General features: G+C 37.0%; 1 protein-coding gene across 4 annotated transcripts in view; it reads left to right on the forward strand.

Moving 5' to 3' along the window:
- dock11 (dedicator of cytokinesis 11) overlaps positions 1 to 21,710 on the forward strand; it is a 104,617-nt gene that overhangs the window by 41,642 nt on the left and 41,265 nt on the right. The window contains exons 19-36 of one of the 4 annotated variants that reach the window (XM_033983231.2): positions 3,207 to 3,299; positions 4,574 to 4,697; positions 5,353 to 5,465; positions 5,542 to 5,625; positions 5,716 to 5,805; positions 6,259 to 6,380; positions 6,465 to 6,534; positions 7,129 to 7,251; positions 7,450 to 7,521; positions 10,490 to 10,636; positions 11,287 to 11,370; positions 12,086 to 12,197; positions 13,300 to 13,338; positions 15,988 to 16,172; positions 18,149 to 18,262; positions 18,693 to 18,762; positions 19,696 to 19,778; positions 20,549 to 20,669. In XM_033983231.2, the coding sequence (XP_033839122.1) occupies positions 3,207 to 3,299; positions 4,574 to 4,697; positions 5,353 to 5,465; positions 5,542 to 5,625; positions 5,716 to 5,805; positions 6,259 to 6,380; positions 6,465 to 6,534; positions 7,129 to 7,251; positions 7,450 to 7,521; positions 10,490 to 10,636; positions 11,287 to 11,370; positions 12,086 to 12,197; positions 13,300 to 13,338; positions 15,988 to 16,172; positions 18,149 to 18,262; positions 18,693 to 18,762; positions 19,696 to 19,778; positions 20,549 to 20,669 (1,846 nt within the window). The remainder of the gene's footprint in view (positions 1 to 3,206; positions 3,300 to 4,573; positions 4,698 to 5,352; positions 5,466 to 5,541; positions 5,626 to 5,715; positions 5,806 to 6,258; positions 6,381 to 6,464; positions 6,535 to 7,128; positions 7,252 to 7,449; positions 7,522 to 10,489; positions 10,637 to 11,286; positions 11,371 to 12,085; positions 12,198 to 13,299; positions 13,339 to 15,987; positions 16,173 to 18,148; positions 18,263 to 18,692; positions 18,763 to 19,695; positions 19,779 to 20,548; positions 20,670 to 21,710) is intronic. The other 3 variants (XM_055229045.1, XM_055229046.1, XM_055229047.1) reach the window with 3 other exon arrangements.

Consider the following 21,710-nt stretch of genomic DNA (forward strand, 5'->3'; position numbering starts at 1 on the left):
ACTGAAATTTTTGCCCTTTCTTCCTGGCAAACCAGTTCAAGCTCTGTCAGATTTGATGGAGACCATTTGTGAACTGCAGTTTTCAGATCTTGCCACAGATTCTCATTGGATTTAAGTCCAAACTTTGACTGGGCCATTCTAACACATGAATATGTTTTGTTTTAAACCATTCCATTGTCGCTTTGGCTTTATGTTTAGGATCGTTCTCCTGATGGAAGGTGAACCTCTGCCCCAGTCTCAAGTCTTTTACAGACTCCAACAGGTTTTCTTCCAAGATTGTCCTGTATTTACCTCCATCCATCTTCCCATCAACCCTGACAAGCTTCTCTGTTCCAGCTGAAGAAAAGCACCCCCACAACATGATGCACCACCACTGTGTTTGACTGTGGGGATGGTGTATTCAGAGTGATGTGCAGTGTTAGTGTTTTCTCCACACGTAGCGTTTTGCTTTTAGGCCAAAAAGTTCTATTTTGGTCTCATCGGACAAGAACACCTTCTGCCACATGTTTGCTGTGTCTTCCAAATGACTTCTAGCGAACTGTAAACAAGACTTCTTATGGATGGTTTCAACAACGGCTTTCTTTTTGCCACTCCTCCATAAAGACCAGATTTGTGTAATGCACGACTAATAGTTGTCCTGTGAACAGATTCCCACACCTGAGCTGTGGATCTCTGCAGCTCTTTCAGAGTCACCATGGGCCTCCTGGCTGCATCTTTGATGAGTGCTCTTCTTGTTCATTCTGTAAGTTTTGGTGGACGGCCATGTCTGGGTAGGTTTGCAGTTGTGCCATACTCTTTCCATTTCCGGAACAGTGCTTCTTTAGATGTTCAACGCTTAGGAAATCTTTTTAGATCGAAGCCCTGCTTTAAACTTCACCACATCTTTTTTCTGACCTGTTTTGTGTGCTCCTTTGACTTCATTTTGTGGTTTGCTCCCCAACACGCTTAGCAAACCTCTGTGGCCTTCACAGCACAGCTGCATTTATACTGAGACAAGACTTTTTTTAGTTATTAGGTCAACATTCAATCTTACCAAAATCAACAGGCAACTTCTAAAAGCAATTTGTTGTATTCAAAAAAAAGGGGGCTGAATACTTTTGCATGCTGCACGTTTAAGTTTGTTTAATAAAAAAAAAAAAATGGAAATCTTGTAAAATATTTCCTTCCACTTCACACTTGTATGCCATTTTGTGTTACTCATTCACATAAAATGCAAAGAAAATGTATTTCAAGTTGTGGTTGTGTCGTGACAATATGTGAAAAAGTTCCAGGGGGATGAATACATTTGCAAGCCACTGTATTATTTACCCCCACCAAAGCTAAATTGTGGTTTATGAATATTATTATGTTAAACAGACGGAATTTGAATATGAAATATGCAGATGAGTGTGGTCTACACTAAAGATTAAAGATTACATAAGATGCCCAAGAGTTATCTAAGGTTATGTGTTGAGTCTAAATTGATTAAGCCACTCTGATATGTGGACATACAAGTGGGGAGCACAGAGGTCATGGTGTGGTTCAGAGATCCAATGGTTGGGAGGTCTGATATCATCGGGGCCTGAAGAGACGGACATTGCCAAAGTGATACAATATCTCCAGGCTCAGGCAGTGTCAGGCTGAAAGAACGCTATATTCTCTGTATAAGGAGATGCCTTTCTAGTGTCTATGAGGTCTGAACAGCAGCACAGGTCGCAGATTAAGGCTTGAATCCAATCAGTTCTTGACTACAAAAATGCAAATACTTTGGAAAAAAAATTAAGCTGTGCTTTTGATCACATCAGATGCAGTAAATTTGGAATTAAAACAGATAAAACAACGGGCATTAAATTTGGAAAGAGAACTAAGAAATTAGATTTCTCTCTCTTTTGTCCTTTGTTCTGAGTCTAAACTGAGGACATACTCTATCTCTCTGTCTTCTCTGGTCAAAGGTAGGGGCTGAACTCTTTTAGGTCTGGTCAGAAGTGTATTTTGTATTTTCTGTTGAAACCACCCACCTACATTTGAGCGGGACATTTAAACCAGTGAGCTGAAGTCATGAGTGCTACCTTGGCCAAAGTTGAGTGGGGGTTTTGGAAGATGAAGAGAGGTATGTGTAATCCCTCAATTGTCCTGGTATGATCCATAGTAAAAGCAACATTCAAATCGTTGACAGATTGAATTTTTCTTTTACTATGAAGATGAGAGTTCTGTGATTTTCCACTCACATGTGCATTATGAACCATTAACACCATATTACACATAAAAATATTTAAATGACATTTACAAATGAATATGCAAACAATATTACCGTAACAATATTTACAGCATGAACAATTTACATAGTTCCTCTTCTTTGTGTGGAGAAAGTCATTAGCTGAAATTGTTCAAACAGCCATGTCTTTTATTTATATCGTGGTCATGGCACATTTATCTGAATTTACTTCAGTTAATTTTTTTACTGAACAATTCTCAGTTGTTGAACTGTGTGCATCCATAAATCTTACAGTGGCATTTAGATCTGGTGTGGTGGGGGTGTAACAAACAACTACAACTATTATGAAAATTTTTACTCTGATGTTTCCCATTAATAGGGAGATTATATGGTGCCCCAACATCTAAAAAACAAAACAAAAAACATCTAAAATTCTCCCCCTAACCAACTTGGACTCTATATTAACGTAACAAAAGCAAACTTTGTTGCTCATTACATTGTTATAAGGTTACAAAAATAACTATAAAATTAAAAGATACTGCCTAAAATCACAGTATTTCCTTTTTTAGCCAAAAAATACACTAAACTTGGTTCTGGGGGAGGGCCTCCTCCTGCTTGTTTCCATGGAAATATTGTTTTTTCTATTTACTTTTACATATGGAATAGAGGCAATAAGTGACATTTGTACTTCAGCAATTGTATCAAAAGAGAGAAAATTATTAACATTAAATAATTTGTGCCACCGTAGTCGTAACTGAATATTGGGAAACACTGTTTTTCTACTGTGTACTTTTTGAGAAAGTTGAAGCCAACTGAATCAACAGTGTCACTTAAAAGAAATTATTACAGGAGTTGATGTAAAATGACAAAAATGATAAGTCTCTCAATATCAGTTATTAAATTATTCTCAACCACACTAGCAAAGAATAGAACTTCTAACAAGAGGCTCGTTCATGTTTAAACTTGCCACTAATGCTTAACTTGATTACTGACCCACTTGCTTTTCTTTCAGTGCATCTATGGCAAGCCAGGAGACTCACTCTTCACCAGCAGTGCTTACGCAGCTGTTCTGCACCACAATCAGAGCCCTGAGTTCTACGATGAGGTGAGCTGTACCCGAAATAGCACAACTGCATTAGCAACATGCGCAACTTGAATTGAAATCCTTTAGTCATTCAAGTGTCCCATAGTCTTCCAGGTAAATTGTCTTTTAGCCATAGAATATTGCAGAAAGTCTGTAATATGGGTAAAACTGAAACATCACATATCAGTGTTTGTTTAAAGGAACTGTATGTAAGGATTAAATACCATAAACATGACTGTCCCCAAATACAAGGTAAACATCTTCAAATCAAATATAGCTTTTACAACTATAATGCTAATTTATTCAATTGGAATGACATTACAAAACAAAAACATTGGACATGATGGCCAGGTTTTTGTTATAATTTGGTGTTTTGGTTTTCAACGATTGTTGATTTAAACATAAAAGGGCGTGCTGGGGTTTAGGCAGTAATGATTTAGATCAGAGAGAGAGAGAGAGAAAAACTTGTATATGTCCTCTGTCTGCAGGTTAAGGCACTGGCAACCCTGATTCAGTAGTGATTGTTGTACCTTTGTTGTACCTTTTTAAAGGAACAGTATGTTGCTTAGGCTACATACAGTTCCTTTAAAGCTTGTCTGACACTGATCACTGAACACAACTAGCTATGCCAACCATTCATGAAAATGGAGTCAGCTGAAAACAAAAGATTGTTACTTATTATAGGTTATTTTGGTTGTACTTTAACAGCATGGTTTGTGGTACACAATCCCAAGCATGTCCTCACATTTTGCCTCTTGCATGTCTTTTGATAATCCCCATAAGTCTGTATGAGAATCAGACAGGGGCTGACCCTAAATGACATATTTAAGTGGATGAAAACCGAGGGCTCCATATGTCCCTCATATCTACAGGATTAGCGTCAGACTGGCCCTATTCACCTGCAAGCTCACAGAATGACTGCACTTCCTCCCATAATGCCCTTGGCTTGTATGTGTACATACTGCTACCTGACATATTAACAGAGTGACACATTGCTTTGTCATTAAATATTTAGCAACTCAGGTAATTTCTGCTGATGTATTTTTCATGTCTCATTTCCTGCCAATCTGAGTTACAAAGTTCAACTATTTACTAGCCAATGCTGCCTCCTGCTGGACTTGGTACGCACATGATTACTACTTTTTTTTTCAGAATAAATAAGGACCGTTGCCATAGCAATTAATAGTAAAAAAATCTTTTGAATGGGAAAAAGTCCTCAAAATGTTGCATACAATAGGGAGCTGAAGGTATTTTTAATACATTTACAGATATGAGATGTTTAATTTGTTTTACAGATCAAAGTTGAACTGCCTGTCCACGTGCATGAGAAACACCACATCCTCTTCACTTTCTATCACATCAGCTGCGAGTCCAGCAGTAAGACTAGCAGCAAGAAGAGAGAGGGGGTAGAGACACTGGGTAAGCTTCAGCTTCAGTTACATATGAATTAATACTATTATCACTCTTCTCTGATGTCCCCACCTCAGCTCATTCAAACCACGCAAAATCACACATACATGCACACTACTGTCTTCGTAATACTAAAATTTCTATTTCGATACTCAGGAGTAGACTCAATACTCAATACTGATTTCGATACCACAATGATAATAAAAACACTCTTTCTTTAGAGAATAGAATGTGATTTTCAACAATAAATTGTAGTTCTTTCTTTTATATTACCTTGTGGCCTTATTTGGTCCATGGGCATATACTAGTAGCTTTATACTTGTTCACTGTATACTTGTGCTATTTAGGAAAGATTCATTTTTGTCCTGTGAATGTGACTTTTTAGTATCGATACCTGCTCAAATGAGTATCTAGTTTTGACACTAGTTTTAGTATCGATACATTTTTCAATGCTTTTGACAACCCTAATACATACATACGCGCCAACACAATCTTATCACACACAGTTTTAAATAGCACTTTAGTCCCCACATGTCTTTGTCATCTCTACAACCCATATAATGTTACGTACTGTATATGCTTTGTCACTTCTGTATATGTTTGTCTATATTGCACTGAACAAATTACAATGTTTATTATACATAGTGGCCTGTTTTGTTTTCAGTGGGTTACTCATGGATGCCTTTACTCAAAGATGGAAGGATGCAGTCTGTGGACATGCAGTTACCTGTAGCAGCCACTATACCTCTGGGATATCTGTGCCAGGACTCCAAGAAGGTTTTGAGTTCTTCTTGGTTTAAAAGTATTTTTCAACTCCAAATATCCAGATTCTGACTTCTCACTTCCATCTCAGTCCCAGCCAGACGTCAAATGGGTGGAAAATGCCAAACCACTTTTCAAAGTCAGAACTCATGTAGCATCCACCATATACGCTCAGGTATTGTATTCTATCACAGATATTACAAACATATTATGATGTTTTCAACTAATATAAAAATGATCTTGGCAACATTTCGCAATTTCTTAGGACTTGCATCTCCATAACTTTTTCCAACACTGCCAACTGATCAGGATGACTTCTGAGGGCAGCCCTGCAGATCTTATAAAATACCTGAAGGTGAGAGAGAAATTCAAGCACAGGTGTAAAGAGTTAAGTAATGCAACACATTATATTACAACATCACAACACCCTTTAAAATTTTTTGTATCATGAATATTTGAAATGGAAAAACTAATTACGTGAGCATTGATTCTAAAGTAAATTTTGTTTAATGTATTTTGACAAGGGACAGTTGTATCACACAAGATTGCCCACATTTCAGTTTTAGTCTGGTTAAAGAAGAATGTTTATATGTTTAAATATCAGCTCCAATATCGGTATCCGGTGATATCATTCTCTGTGCTCATGTGTCGTTCCTAGATTGTCCTCAATGCATTTGGCTTTGCTATGGATTTTACATACTTCTATATAAATCGTCAAATATCAGTTGTCCCTAGTTTCTGTTTTCTCTGGATTATAAGCTTTATTTGTTCCCCTGACAACTTTTGGATCCCTTCTGTCCTCATCTAGTGCCTGCACGCCATGGAGACACATGTGATGATCCACTTCCTGCCCACAGTGCTGATGCAGCTGTTCGAGGTGCTCACCACGGCAACCAAAGAAACCCAGGAGACGGCCGTCAACTCTTTGCGGTCAGTGTCTCCACAAGGACAGAGCTGTAACTGTTTAACTAATACTGTGCTAATGTATGTTTAACTTGGACATGTTTATTACAGGGTGATTATACATATAGTGTCCAAATGCCATGAAGAAGGGGTGGAACATTACCTGCGCTCTTTTGTCAAGGTATTAAATGTAAATATGACCCACATACAGACAACAAATAGCCACAGAAAATAGTGTGTTAAACCATTAAATAGCACCATTTATGCTACCGAATCATCCGAGAGAAGAATTTTGTTAATAAGCTTACTTATTATAAATATAATCAAAATAAAATGTTGACAATTGCGAACATTGAGTCTAGAAGCTATTTGTCCCCTATTTTGAATATAAACTCAACGATATATTGGCACAGTAAGAGAGGCCTAATCTTCTATCCGAAAAAAATAAATAAAAGAATGACAAAAGAACTTGACTAAACTAGATGCTATAATTTTTGGGGAGCTTTTCTTCAACTATGAATCAAAATTGTAATATTACTGGGCCAGATATTTATGAATAAATTACAAACTGGTTTATTCCACTTGTCTTCTTAGTAGAATGATTTAGTAGTTCGTAATTGTCTAACAAAAGCTGACTGGTAATACATCATGTCTTGGACATATATTGTCTAATATAGATAAACAACTACTTATTTTTATTTTTATATTTTTTTCAAATGACCCTAAGAAACTTATTTCCTCTTCACGTTGTAATTTGTATTTCTTATTTTTCCAGTACGTCTTTGTAACTAGTCCTTCATCAGGGAGCTCATCCAGCACTCATGAGGTGTTGGCAACTGCTGTCACTGCTGTGCTGAAGCAAACTGCAGACTTCAATACCAGCAACAAATTGCTCAAGGTCTAGTCTCAATCTCCCCACTATGTTCACTATGTGTTGTAGTTCTCTAAATGACCAGCAGAGCACACTTGAAATACATCAAAAGCAAGTACAGTGTGTTAATTTCAATTGGCAAATGTGATGTTGTACATTTTTTGTTTGTATCATTTATTTTGTAAGTATTTTCATGCCTAAAATGTGATATTTTTCTCTTTTTAGTATTCTTGGTTTTTCTTTGAAACAATGGCTAAGTCAATGGCTCAGTATCTACAAGATGGAAACCGCATGAAGGTTGGTTATTGACTCTTTTTGTTGACTGTAATTGAAAATCACATTTAAAGTATTTATTTTTTTCAGAGTATCATTTCTCAATGTTGTTTTTAGACGGCAAAAATAAATATTTACAGTTTGATATTACACATTTGGGCCTATACGTGCCTGGGGTTTTTCAACTGTGAATATGGGCTCAAGGTTTGCTTCTAGTCTGTAGCCATAATGCAAATATGCACTACAGCTACTATATTTACATAGTATGTTGTCGTCTTAAAATGTTGCAAGGAATTCTTTTAAAAGGTGCTTAACTTTTCTGGGAAAAAGAAATGTCACCATTTCTTTTTGAATGTCATTATTGCTCAAAAATACTGTGAAAAACATGCATTCTTTACAGTGAAACTCTCCACAAATCTCACCTGTAACTTGACTGAGTGGCATCACTTCCATGGGATCCACTTCTTTTAAGAAAAGCAGAAAAGTTACACACATGGACAAAATTGCTGGTACCCATCAGTTAATGAAAGAAGAACTCACAATTGTCACAGAAATAACTTGAATCTGACAAAAGTAATAATAAAAATGTGAAATGTGAATGTGAAATTTAACCAATGAAAGTCAGACATTTCTTTTCAACCATGCTTCACCAGAATTATAAAAAATAAATAAACTCATGAAACAGGCCTGGACAAAAATGATGGTACCCTTAACTTAATATTTTGTTGCACAACCTTTTGAGGCAGTCACTGCAATCAAATGATTCCTGTAACTGTCAGTGAGACTTCTGCATCTCTCAGCAGGTATTTTGGCCCAATCCTCATGAGCAAACTGCTCCAGTTGTCTCAGGTTTGAAGGGTGCCTTTTCCAGATGGCATGTTTCAGCTCCTTCCAAAGATACTCAATAGGATTTAGGTCAGGGCTCATAGAAGGCCACTTTGGAATAGTCCAATGTTTTCCTCTTAGTCATTCTTGGGTGTTTTTAGCTGTGTGTTTTAGGTCATTGTCCTGTTGCAAGACCCATGACCTGCGACTGAGACCGAACTTTCTGACACTGGCCAGCACATTTCTCTCTCCCTTCATAGTCTTGAGATTTCATTGTACCCTGCACAGATTGCAGCAAAACAGCCCCAGAACATAACAGAGCCTCCTCCATGTTTCCCAGTAGGGACAGTGTTCCTTTCTTGATATGTTTCATATTTCTGTTTGTGAACATAGAGCTGATGTGCCTTGGCAAAAAGTTAAATTTTTGTCTCATCTGTCCATAAGACATTCTCCCAGAAGCTTTGTGGCTTGTCAACATGTAGTTTGGCAAATTCCAATCTGGCTTTTTTTATGATTTGTTTTCAACCATGGTGTCCTCCTTGGTCATCTCCCATTAAGTCCACTTTGGCTCAAACAACGACAGATGGTACGATCTGACACTGATGTTCTTTGAGCTTGAAGTTAACCTTTAATCTCTTTAGAAGTTTTTCTGGGCTCTTTTGTTACCATTCGTATTATCCGTCTCTTTGATTTGTCATCAATTTTCCTCCTGTGGCCACGTCCAAGGAGGTTGGCTACAGTCCCATGGATCTTAAATTTCTGAATATGTGCTACTGTAGTCAGAGGAACATAAGCTGCTTGGAGATGGTCTTATAGCCTTTACCTTTAATATGCTTGTCTATAATTTTCTTTCTAATCTCCTGAGACAACTCTTTCCTTTGCTTTCTCTGGTCCATGTTGAGTGTGGTACACACCATGTCACCAAACAGCATAGTGGCCTGTAGCCCTATATATAGGCTCAGTGACTGATTACAAGATTGTAGACACCTGTGATGCTAATTAGTGGACACACCTTGGATTAACATGTCCCTTTGGTCACATTATTTTCAGTGTTTTCCAAGGGTACCATCATTTTTGTCCAGGCCTGTTTGATGACTTTATTTTTTAAGTAATTCTGTTGAAGCATGGTTGAAAAGCAATGTCTGACTTTCATTGGTTTAGTTTCATAGAATTTTTATTTATTATTACTTTTGTCAACAACTTTGTCCACGGGTATATATAGTGTATGGAGTATTGGCTTAACCTCCTGAGACCTGGCGTCCTCAAATGTGGACAACACATTTTGGGTTGTCTAGGCCACAATGCAAATTTTTAGAAGAAGAATAACAGCACACAAGAACGGCAACAATGCAAATATATTATATATATTCATTTTTTAACAGTTTAGAATGTTTAGAATATTTCATTTTAATTTTTTTTATTTTTCTTCCTGCTCCAGTCAGCAGCTCTTCACACAAGACACATTGTTCCAAGAGGCACAATTGTTGTTTCTCATTTAGTTTTTACATTCAGGACAAATGTTGCTGTGTTCAGGGTCTTAATAGTTTTTGTAAATCACTATTCAAATGTTGGGCAAGAGCAGGAGGTTAAGTAGGGTTGTCAAAAACATTGACGATCAGACGCTAATTGATACTAAAACTAATGTCGAAGCTAGATACTCATTTGACTAGGTATCGATACTAAAAACATTAAATTTCACAGGGCAAAAATGAGTCTTTCCTGAGTAGCTTTAGAATGATCTTGAGCTGTATCAGACCAGGTATAAGACCACATAGACTATGGAACCTACCTGGATGGCTCAAGAATTAAACAGATATAAAGCCACATGGTAATATAAAAGAACGTACTATTATTTAATGTTTAAAAATTCTATTCACATTCTATTGTCTAACTAAAGAGTGTTTTTTTATTACCATTGTGGTATTGGAATCTGTATTAAGTATGAGTCTATGCCTTAGTATCAAAATTGAGTTTGAAATTTTAGTATCGTGACAACATGAGTTTGTTTCCTATGTTTCTCTCTACAGTCCCACACTAATCCACATACCCAAAAGAATAGGTGATTGCAGCTGTAATATTTCGTTTTTAGATGGCGTCCTCGTATCTGTCTAATATTTTACTTGCCAAATAAAACATTCATCCATGTGTATTTTCCCTGTTTGCTCAGATGCCCCGGACTCAGCGGTTCCCGGAGAGCTTCCACCAGGCCCTGCAATCCCTGATCCTGTCCATCATGCCCCACATCACCATCCGACATTTGGAGATCCCAGAAGAGGCTCGCGCCGTCAACATCAGCCTCGCCAACTTCATCAAGGTCTGCTTAAGATACCTGGCACAGCTTTGAATGCTTAATTTTTTTGTTCTCTGTCCCATTGTCAAGAAGACATTTCATAAAGGATTTTGTTATCTCATGATGCTACATTCAGTTTTAGTACAATATATCAGTGCTGGTTCAGAAAAAAATAGCTAAATTGGGTAATGGCTTCAAGATATTGGTTCCACTGATATCCCGGTTCAACCTGTAATTGTATGTAATAAGACTGGCTGTTGGCCCAGAACATATGATAGTGTTTGAGCTTTTATTCATACAAAGCTGTTCTATATTTATGTGAAGGATAAATAATAGGTACATAACACAACTAGATTCATTTTGTGATAAGTTAATGTTTTAAGGAAATTAATGCCATTTTCAATCCCAGTCTGACAGATACCAAAGTATCAGTATTGAACTAGATTTGTGCTAAGTAAAAGCTATTGTGTTGTTACAAAAACAAATTGAAAAAAGTGAAATAAAAAGGCGTTTTCTGATTAGGTTATTGTAACTACATTATTCTTTTAATGCTGTGAAGTTCAGTATGTACAAATAACGGATCACTGTTCCTTTTACTGTTTTGGCCAGTATTTTGAAATGAATACAATTGTAAACTGTTGTACTGACGTTACAAATATTGTGTCTCTCTTCAGAGGTGCTTGACTTTAATGAACAGAGGATTTGGGTTTTCCCTGGTCAATCATTACATGTGTCCCTTCACCTTCAAGGATCCAAAGGTACATGCCCAAAAATGTTAGGTTTGATAGGTTATGTTTATGGAATTTAAAATCATACATACAATTCCTTTAATTCAAACTGGCACATTTATTTGTAGAATATTTTTAAGAATATTACATAATTTATTTAGCTACTGCTTGTTTTCAGTTTGTAATTCATCCTCACCACATTTCTTACCACAAACTACTAAAAATATTACCAAAAATGTAGAATACAGTAAATGCAGTTTAGTAAGGTGTGTGCCATTATGTCAGCCATCCATCCAGCCATCCATTTTCTTTGCCTTATCCGGGGCCGGGTCACGGGGCAGCAGTCTAAGCAGGTACTCCTAGACTTCCCTCACCCCGGACACGTCCTCCAGCTCCTCCTGTGGGACCCCAAGGCATTCCCAGGCCAGTCGAGGGACATAGTCCCTCCAGCGTGTCCTGGGTCTTCCCCAGGTCTCCTCCCGGTGGGACATGTCAGCTTTTTTTGGAAATTTTAAATAATTGTGATTGCCTAGAATTTTGTATTATTTTTTTTTCCACACACTTCCCAACGTCGTGTTATTCTGACATTAAAGGGTTGCTTCCTTGTTAAACCTAACATTCAACTATTGTTTATCAAGTCTGTTTATGTCCAAATATCTTCTTTTGACTTGCAAATCTTGCCTCTGAGTTATCTAATGTTTTGCATGTGTCTCTGTTTTACTTATGCTTTGTTATAATGTTCCAGGCGCTGTCTGAGATGAAATTTGAATTCCTCATGACCGTATGCAATCACGAGCACTTCATCCCCCTGAACCTGCCCATGGCGTTTGGACGCACCAAGCTGCAGAGGGTACAAGGTGAATGTCACTCTAGTGTCAGGTGTCCCTGCCTAGTTTTCCTTGAAGTGCATATGACAGATTAGTCAACGTATTTCATTTAAACATAGTTATCACAATTACATTTAAGATTTTGCTTCTAATCTAGTTTTACAAGTTTGACCATTTTTGTGAAGTATCATTGTAGTTCCTTGTTGGACCTGGGCAGTAGATGTGACACAATTTACACAATAGTTAAGATTTGACAGTTAAACTTAAAGGTACAGTATGTAACTTTCTGGAAGTGATACGTCATACGTCATGGAAAGAAAAAGAAGATATGTTTTATGCCATATTGTGGATGATAGCCAAAGGAACAAGATTTCCATGGAACCAAGTAGGAGTAGGCCCTCCTCCAGGCCAAATAAGAGCCTGGGCTGTGGAGATGCAAGCCCAGATTCATTCAGTTTTTCTACATCTTTCAGTGCAATAAATACAAAATAATAATGATAATAATACTAATAATGCTAATACTACTACTAATACTAATACTAATAATAATAATAATAATAATAATAATAATAATAATAATAAAATCAATCTTAATTTTTACTTATTTTTTGCTAAAAAGTTACATGCTGTGGCTTTAATGACAAGGCCTTTATTTTCTTAAATAGATGTTTAAACTGCATTTTTTGCATTATGGATGGAATTTTGTGTAGACATAGATAAAGGAATTTCTTTTTAAGAATTCACAGCTACTTCCTTTATTTCTGAACGTTTTGTTTTCAGCTATTCTTCACAAACTGACTCTTGCATGAATATGATAAATTTTTACCACCAAACAAAATATATAAAACATGAAAACCTGTCATGTGCACTTTAAGCCACACAAATAACTGACCACCGTCTTGAACCCTTACTGACCCTATTCATCACAGCAAATCTCTTCACACATCTTCTTTGGCACACCCAGGGTTGCTCCAACACTCTCCTTACTTATTGTCAAAACACACAAAACCCACAAAACTTACTGAACGATGTGTGGAAAAATGCTGCATGCCTTATGTTAAGTTATCCTCCCAATTACTTTGTTTTTACCCCTCCTCCCTGTTTTTTTGTGTTCTGCCTGTTCTGTGGTCAGATTTTATTCCATATGCGACGGAGCTTTTTGGGCCTGTAGGTAGGTGATGCCTCCATGCCACCACTCAATGTCATCTGCACCTGTGCTGTCAACATCACTAACCTTCGCTCATTCTCTGGATCACTCTGAGCAAAGCTGCAGCTAACACCGTCACAGCAGGTTCAGCACCCATCAGACTTTGCATTTAGACCATCTTTAGATAGATTATTTTTTAAAATATATGAAAAAAGGCAAAAAATAAAACTGCAGTAATCATAAACTTATTCTGTGTAAATGCCTTGAGCCTGTATGGGACACCATCATGGACATGTTATTGCCAAGTTGCTTGTCATATCTGTAACCTCTGGCAACCTCAGTCACAGTAAGAATGCATGTTGTATTTTTTTAAACATTTGTGCAAGTGCAAGACAAGTTTACTGCTATACTAAGGAATATTTTAGGCAAAGCAGTCACATCTGGTCAGTCTACCTGAAAAGTTACATAGGGCCTCTTTAAGTTCTGGAAAGGGTAGTTAAGTAAGAGTCTTTAGGTTTGGGTCATTAAAAAAAAAAAGTTCATTCAAGTCTTAGATCAATTTGTATTACAATAAATCTATTTCAATTTAAATGAAAAAAAAGTAAATTTTAATGGTGTTTGCAGTTGTTGCTAAATTACTTTATTAAATAAATTGTTGTTAATTAGTCTACAGGTTAACATCTGGCAGTACATAAATAATGGTTTCAACTGTGACTTCCAATATGACATAACAGAGCTCCAGAGTGCAACCAATTTTGGTGCAGATGTGTCTAAAATTTTGCTGAGATTGACTAAAAATTTTCATTGGGTGCACCGGTGACCCTGACAGATCCTCATCACACCCTCCTGATGTCTCCTGTGTCCTTATTATAAACACGGATTAAATAACATAGAAAACACTTAAATGATTGTTTTGATTGACAGCTAAAGGAAAAAAGCGTTAATTCACTCGCCTCTGACCAGACTGCTAAAGCCAGTCGGATCTGCAGAGGCTCAGGTCACGCTGCTGGTGCACAGAGCTAAATACAGTGCAGAGCTCATAAGTTTGTTTTTTTCATCTATTTGTGAATGCAACTATTTAACTTTAAAGACAAGCATCAAATCTGTAAATCCTCCACACTGTGTTTAGTTACTTAATTCATTTGAAGCTGCACTTGTGCAAGGTGAATAGGAAAAACTAGACTAGAGGGCAAAAGATATCAAAGATCTACTATTGAACCTGAAAGTTAGAGCCCTCTCTCTGCTATAGCAAACTATAAAGATCCTTAAAAGGTTCTCTCTGACTAGAGTGAGAGGTCTGTACTTTTTGAAGCCAATATTTCATAGCTTTTTTTCCAATTAAACTTATAGGCTGATAATTAATTTTGTTTTAACTTAAAGAAAAGGTAAATTTGATCAATGTTATTTGATCATAAACAACTTTGAATACATAAAAAAGCCCTTAATGTTGAGGCAACTTAAGGCCAATATATTAGAATGGGTTAAATAAACGACAGGTTTTGGTGCACCCAAATCATGTTCTAGTGGACCCAAATCATGTTCTGGTGCACCCAAATGAAACTCTTAGGCACCCAACTCAAATTGTTAGTTGGGATCCCTGCATAAACAATCGTGATACAGATTTTTCCATAGATTTCAATGAGCTGCCCTAGATTTAAATAATAATCAAACCTTTGACAATTCACACAGTACACTCCAAGTGAGAAAATTGGCTAGATTTGGATGCCAGGTCTGATAAGGAGCATAGTGTCCATCAAAGGGACTTTTAAGTGCTTGGCTTTTGGGAGCTTCCTGTTTCAAACGCTCCGACAGGAAGCTATTAATTCTACTTAAACTAGAATTAATAGCTTTATTTTTCTCACTAGTTTAAGTATCTAGGTATTACCTTCTCTGCACCTTTCCTCTCTGTGTGTTTTTAGTTGACAGGGAGCCAGCTTTTATACCTGGTTGATTCCAAATGCCTCTGAATGTTTTGATTATTGTGGAGCTGTCTGTCAGTACTATGCAACAGCAAGCAACTATTTTCTCCATGTTGTGATTAGCACATCTAGTTTAATCTAGTGTAAGAATGATATTTTTATTATGTCATGTATAAAGACATGTTCATCAGGCATTATCATTGAAATCAAGTCTGCACCCCCGTGGAGCATCCAAGCACCTTGTATTGGACTGTTGCTTGTATTTAAAGGTGCACTATGTAACTTTTTTTGGTGGAGGGTCTGCCATTTGCTTGTCTCCGTGGAGATGTATTTGCTTTGACTGGACTGTTGCACAGTACAACATTAAACATCTAGACAAGTAGGTGACAGCACCAGGCTAACTTTACAGGTTTTTCCCCCAAGGAAAGGTAACCCCACTCACAGTAAGAATGAATGTTGTTTCAGCAATAAAATCACCTCTAACGAAATGAATGCAAGACAGATTTGGTTAATGCCATACTGTGCACCATTCCAAGTAAAAGCAAGCAACAACATATTTGTGACAAGCAGAGACCAGAAAAGTTACGCAGCGTGCCTTTAAGCTCCAATGTGCTCCTAAATTTGCCAAAGAACTTAGTAATAAATCTTAAATTACATGTGATGTAAGTATTCTAGTAAATCATAAGTAAGTTGACTCATCCTACTAGAATATTAAAATGTTGTGAACTAACTTATTTTATATTGGTTGTCACAGTAGAGCAGAGTCTGGAGTACAACCTGACGGAGGAGTTCTGCAGAAATCACTTCCTGGTGGGTTTGTTGCTCAGGGAGGTGGCCGAGGCTCTCCAGCAGGCCCCTGAGGTCCGGCAGCTGGCTGTGAGTGTGCTCAAGAACCTGCTCATCAAACACGCTATGGACGACCGCTACACTGCCTTTAAGGTGAGGGGACATGCCTGGAATATTATGCTGTGTAATATAGCAGCGTATGGTCATTGTTCAGTTTCATTGTTACGGGTTGAAACAATTTCAATTAGCAATAGGGCTACACAGTATATCACAAAAGTATCAATAGCACGCTACTGACAGGCACAATCATGGATATAACAACAAATATATATCACAGGGTTTGCAAAGTTCTCCATCTGACAAAAAAGCAATGTAAAATAAAGCAGATCATAACTTAAATTATTGATTCAAAAAGAATATTAAAATATGCAATAATATCAATATCACAGTTCTTAACAAAATGTTCCAATTTTTATGTAGCGCTAGTTAGCAATCCATCAGAAATGTGCCTGAAAATGTGACAGTGAATGCACCGCAAAATTAATAATAAAAGTGCAAAAAAAAAAAAAAAAAAAAATCTCATATTGATCTATCACAATTTTTGACTTCATTTTATATTGTCCTTTTAAAAACAAATAAAATGACATTCCATATGAATATCCTGAAAATAAACCATACATACTTTTAATCATTCATGTTTGACACAAAAATATCTGACTCAGAGGAAAACAGATTCCTCATTAAATTTTCGGATGACACGGTCCTGGTGTCGCTACTTGCAGGATCTGAGATAAATCATGGCTCTGCGCTGGGGCAGTTTGTCCAGTGGTGTGAGGACAACTACCTGGATTTGAATGTCGCCAAAACGAAGGATATGGTTATTGATTTTAGACGTGCACCTTCTCATAGTGTCAGTGTCATACATGGAGATGTTGTCGAAATTGTCGATAATTACAAGTATTTAGGCACCGTGATAGACAACAGATTGAGATTTGATCTAAACACTGAAAGTATTGTTAAATGAGGGCAGCAAAGAATGTATCTGTTGAGAAAACTGAACTCTTTTAATGTAAACAGAAATATTCTCAATAACTTTTATTGTTCTTTTATCGAGAGTTTGCTCACTTTTTCTTTCATTTGCTGGTTTCAGTCTCTGTCCTTGAAGGATAGGAACAAACTGCAAAACATTGTTAAAACCTGCTAAAAAATTACAGGGGTTAAACAGAGGGAGCTGCATTCTCTGTGGGAGGAGTGGGTGCTGAGCAAAGCAAAGTGTCTCCTGGCTCAGCCCCTCCATCCTCTGGCTCCTGACTTCATCATGATGCCTTCAGGACGTCGCTTTTATGCTCCAATAAGGAAAACAAATCGTTTTTCAAATTATTTTGTGCCCTCAGCGATTAAATTGCTAAATTCCAAGGATAGGGGTTCTTGAAGTTTTGCACTGTTGTTTTTATGTATATTGTTCCTATATTGTGCTTGGACTGACACACTGTGTGTTTGCGTGTATGTTGAATTGCTCGGAGTATGCTGCAAATGAATTGCCCTCTGGGATCAATAAAGTTTTCTGAATATGAATCTGAATCTTTTTGCTTTTACTCACAGGAGATTGGGTGTAGACTTCTCCATTAATTAGAACAGTCATACCTTATACCCTTGTTTTAAAGATATGCCTGCAGGTTTCTTTCCTCTTTTTTAATATTTTTTTAGGAGGAGGGGATTTTTTTGTAGTTTACATTTTACAGAGGATATACTCAATCATCTTTTTCAGTTTTGCATATCTTAAGATGAAATATTGCCCACCTCAGAGTCTATGTGAGTGTGTTGACACTTGTCTCTGGCTTGGTCCTGGCTTGGTCCTGGCTTGGTCCCGGTGTGAGCCTGGTTTGAGCCTGGTTTGAGCCTGGTTTAGTCCTGTAAACTTGCTTTTGTTCTGTTTTAGTCTTGGGTGAGCCTTGGTATAGTCCAGATTTTGTCCAGTCCCAGTTTTGATGTGGTGAATGTGCAAGTTGTTTTGTCAGATATTGTAGCTTAAGGGTAATATCATTTGAAGTCTATTCAGTAGAGTATTTGTGTTTAAATGTTGCATAACCAATTGTTTCATTACTAATATTACTGTAAATGATCTAAAGAACCAACAGGCCAAGATCTGTCTTCTATACCTGCCACTGGTGGAGCTTTTGTACCAGAACCTGAAGCAGCTCTCTGCCCAGCCATACAATTCCAGCCCTGGACTCAGACTTAACGCAAGTCTCTTTCTCTACTTTTTGTTTTGTATTAAACTGCACATATTATAATGGTTTAACCTCCATGCCATGGTAACGAATTTTTGAAGCATGATGTATTGCTACAAAGAAATATCACAATAAATGATCATATTGAAACTACAGTAAAGAAATATCACAATAAATGATCATATTGAAACTACAGTAAAGCTGGAACAAATGTTTTTTCAATAGTGCATCAACTTATAAAAGACATGAGCTGCAACAAATAAATGCCATCAAGCACCATAGAACTCAAATCTTATTTCATTATAAAAAGCAACATCTATGAGAGCACGAAAAAAATTTACCCCCAAAATGATTGCTCTATCTGTGAATTACTTAACAATAAGTCTATATAGTATTTGTTGCAACAGGCCTAACTAACCTCCTTTTTGCTCTGTGCTAATAGGGCTCCAGAGATGACCTGATCTCTACTGGTTCTTCAGAAAGCAGGAGAATCAGCAGTGCTGTGGACCAGGGTACACATAGCTTCCTGTTTACCTCCCTCCATTAAGACTGCATACACCACATTTATTTGTCATGCTTCCATTAGCAGAAGCAAATGTTGGTTTACGCAATTTAGTTGTTCAACATTTTCATCTCTCAATTTTAATTTATATTAAAATTGTGTAATTCCTCCATAATTCTTCCAATCACATACAATGATACTAAATCTGTGGCTTATTTAACAAAGTGTGTTATTATTATTAATGTAAATGATTGTATTTAGGACTGGGCCATATTATATTGCTCGTGATATTCATCTCAGTTGAGAGGGATTGTGGCTAATTGCCAAACCCTAGTGACTTAAAGACTGACTGTGCATGCTCTGCAGAGGCTAAAAACTAGAGATTGGCTGATATATCAGGCCGATATTCGCATTTTCTAGCAAATCGTCTATTGGACTTAAATTTCTATTACAGGCCGACCAGCTGCCTAAAGAGTACACATAATGCTTTATTTGAAGATATACTGCACAAAACACAAAAAAAGGGCTGTGAGTGAGCTGATTGTAAATTATAATGATATATTTTGGGAAAAATCATTTATATTGGCCCTACTTAGTGGTCCAAAACTATTAGTGGAGGCTATCTGCCCACTATCAGGTTCTCTGGATTCTAAACAACCAGTACTGGCATAGGCCATGAAAAGCCCATATTAGGCTATCTCTACTAAAAACAAATAATCAAAGAGATAAGACAAGAGAAGCAGAAAACTATAACTTAAACAGCTCGAACGAGTAAATACAAATATTACGAAGCAGCTTTTGATATATCGTCAGTAATATCTATATCCATAGTTTTTTTTCTTTTATATCTGATATTTGATTACAATCGTTGCTCATATTGCCATGCCCTAATTGTATTGCACAAACAACAAATCAAGTTATGTTATGTGTTGTTTGTTTCCAGGTGTGATGACTCTGAATGGGCATGTTAGACGAGAGGACTCCAGAGGATCACTGTTCATGGACCCAGGAACTCCAGATACTGAGGTGCCACTGCTGTAATACAATATAATATAATGTGATAGCTGAACATAATTTTACAGACAAAATTAAAGAAGTGACTTATTAACATGCATTACTATAAGCTCTTGCTGACCATAAATTGATTGAAAAATACGCTTATACTTTTTCTATATCCTTTATTATAAGCCAGCTGTAATGGAGATAATGCAAAATATACACTGCTTAATAAGCTAACTAAGAACCAAGAACAAAAAAAGTATAGTAAATAGTCTTGATTTCTCCCCTAGTAAAGGTTTATTCATGGATCACATTTAGATCACAGCCATCACTACCCAAAGTACACAAAATATATAAATGTCAAAATAAAATTGCCATGATAAAAATGCAGTATATAAAACCACATAACATTCATTTCCAAGATATTTTATATATTAACTTGTCACTGACTATGTTTACCTACACACCAAAAATCTGATCAATATCTGATTTCTGAAGTCACTGGATTATTAAAATGTTATGTCAACAGTTATACCTGATTTCTTTATCACTGTACACACCTATGTAGGTTTTGACAAGGAAAATTATGCAAAAAAGACAAACTAATGAAAGAGAAACAGTTGAAGATTAAAAGAGTTATTTTAAAATTCCTTGTACTTTGCCTTCCAAATACAACATTTATTATAAAAAGCCACTGAACTGTGGTGTTTTTGATCACATGATTATCAGGTGTGTCTGATTATTTTAGTGATCTGTTGTTTACTGGCCAAGTAGCAGCAGTGTGTATGTTTGTTCAGCTGCAGAGGCGTGGTTCCACCATGAGCTGCAGTCCAGCACCTCCTCTGGGCAGGCTGGGCGTGTACGAGATCAAGGGCCTTCTCCTTTGCTTCCTGCACATCGCCAAGACCATATCAGAAGGTAAAACTCCTGCCACTCCTCCTCACACCATATTTAAAGGGCCCGTATTACGCTACTTTCTGCTCCATGTTATGATGTTGATTACTCATTAAAAATGCCTGGAGTTGTGCTTTACCTCATTCACAATTTTTTATCGCACAGACCCTGCATATTTAGGAGTTCTTCTCAAACGCAGAAAACACTCTGCTACACCTTGTGCTGTAATTTGATCATACAGGAAGTGCTCCACTGTGTTTCTATACTCTATACACCGTCAAGAGAATCATTAGGATAATTTCAGATCTGGAATTTTCAATCTCTACTAAACAAAAGATGTCTGTGTAGACCCTCAGTCGTCCAGGTCTGATCCATAGCAAACAACGAAGTTAAATCTCTCAACTAGGCAAATCTTGTAGGAGTGAAGACGTTTCGGTGCTCAGGAATCTCATGTCTTTTTCAAACCCACAAACACTTTAAGGCAAAAATTTGTTCACCCTAAGGACAAAACCCCGAGCCATAAACAACGTAATGTAGTCTACTCCATTCAGTGTAGTGAAGAGTGCAGTGAGCGTTACATTGGAGAAACTAAACAACTGCTCCATAAGAGGATGTACCAACACCGGCGGGAGAGTTCCTCTGGACCCCAGTCCGCCGTGCATCTCCCTCTCAAAGCCACTAACCACTCCTTTGAAGGCAAGGCAAGTTTATTTGTATAGCACAATTCGTACACAAGGTAATTCAAAGTGCTTTACAGAATAAGAAAGACATTAAAATCACACAAATCAAACATAAATAATCACAAATAATCATCATAAAATCAACATTAAAAGAGAAGAGTGCAGAATAAAAACCTGTCAGTCATATGCACAGCTAAACAGAACTGTTTTGAGTCTGGATTTAAACATTGTCAAAGTAGAGGCCTGTCTCACATCTTCAGGAAGACTGTTCCAAGTTTTAGCTGCATAAAATTTAAACGCTGATTCCCCATGTTTAGTCCTGACTCTGGGCACCAGCAGGAGGCCGATCCCTGAAGTCCTCAAATTGCGAGATGGTTCATATGGC

This window comes from Periophthalmus magnuspinnatus, chromosome 18 (assembly GCF_009829125.3).
Source record: "Periophthalmus magnuspinnatus isolate fPerMag1 chromosome 18, fPerMag1.2.pri, whole genome shotgun sequence".
Taxonomy (NCBI): Eukaryota; Metazoa; Chordata; class Actinopteri; order Gobiiformes; family Gobiidae; genus Periophthalmus; species Periophthalmus magnuspinnatus.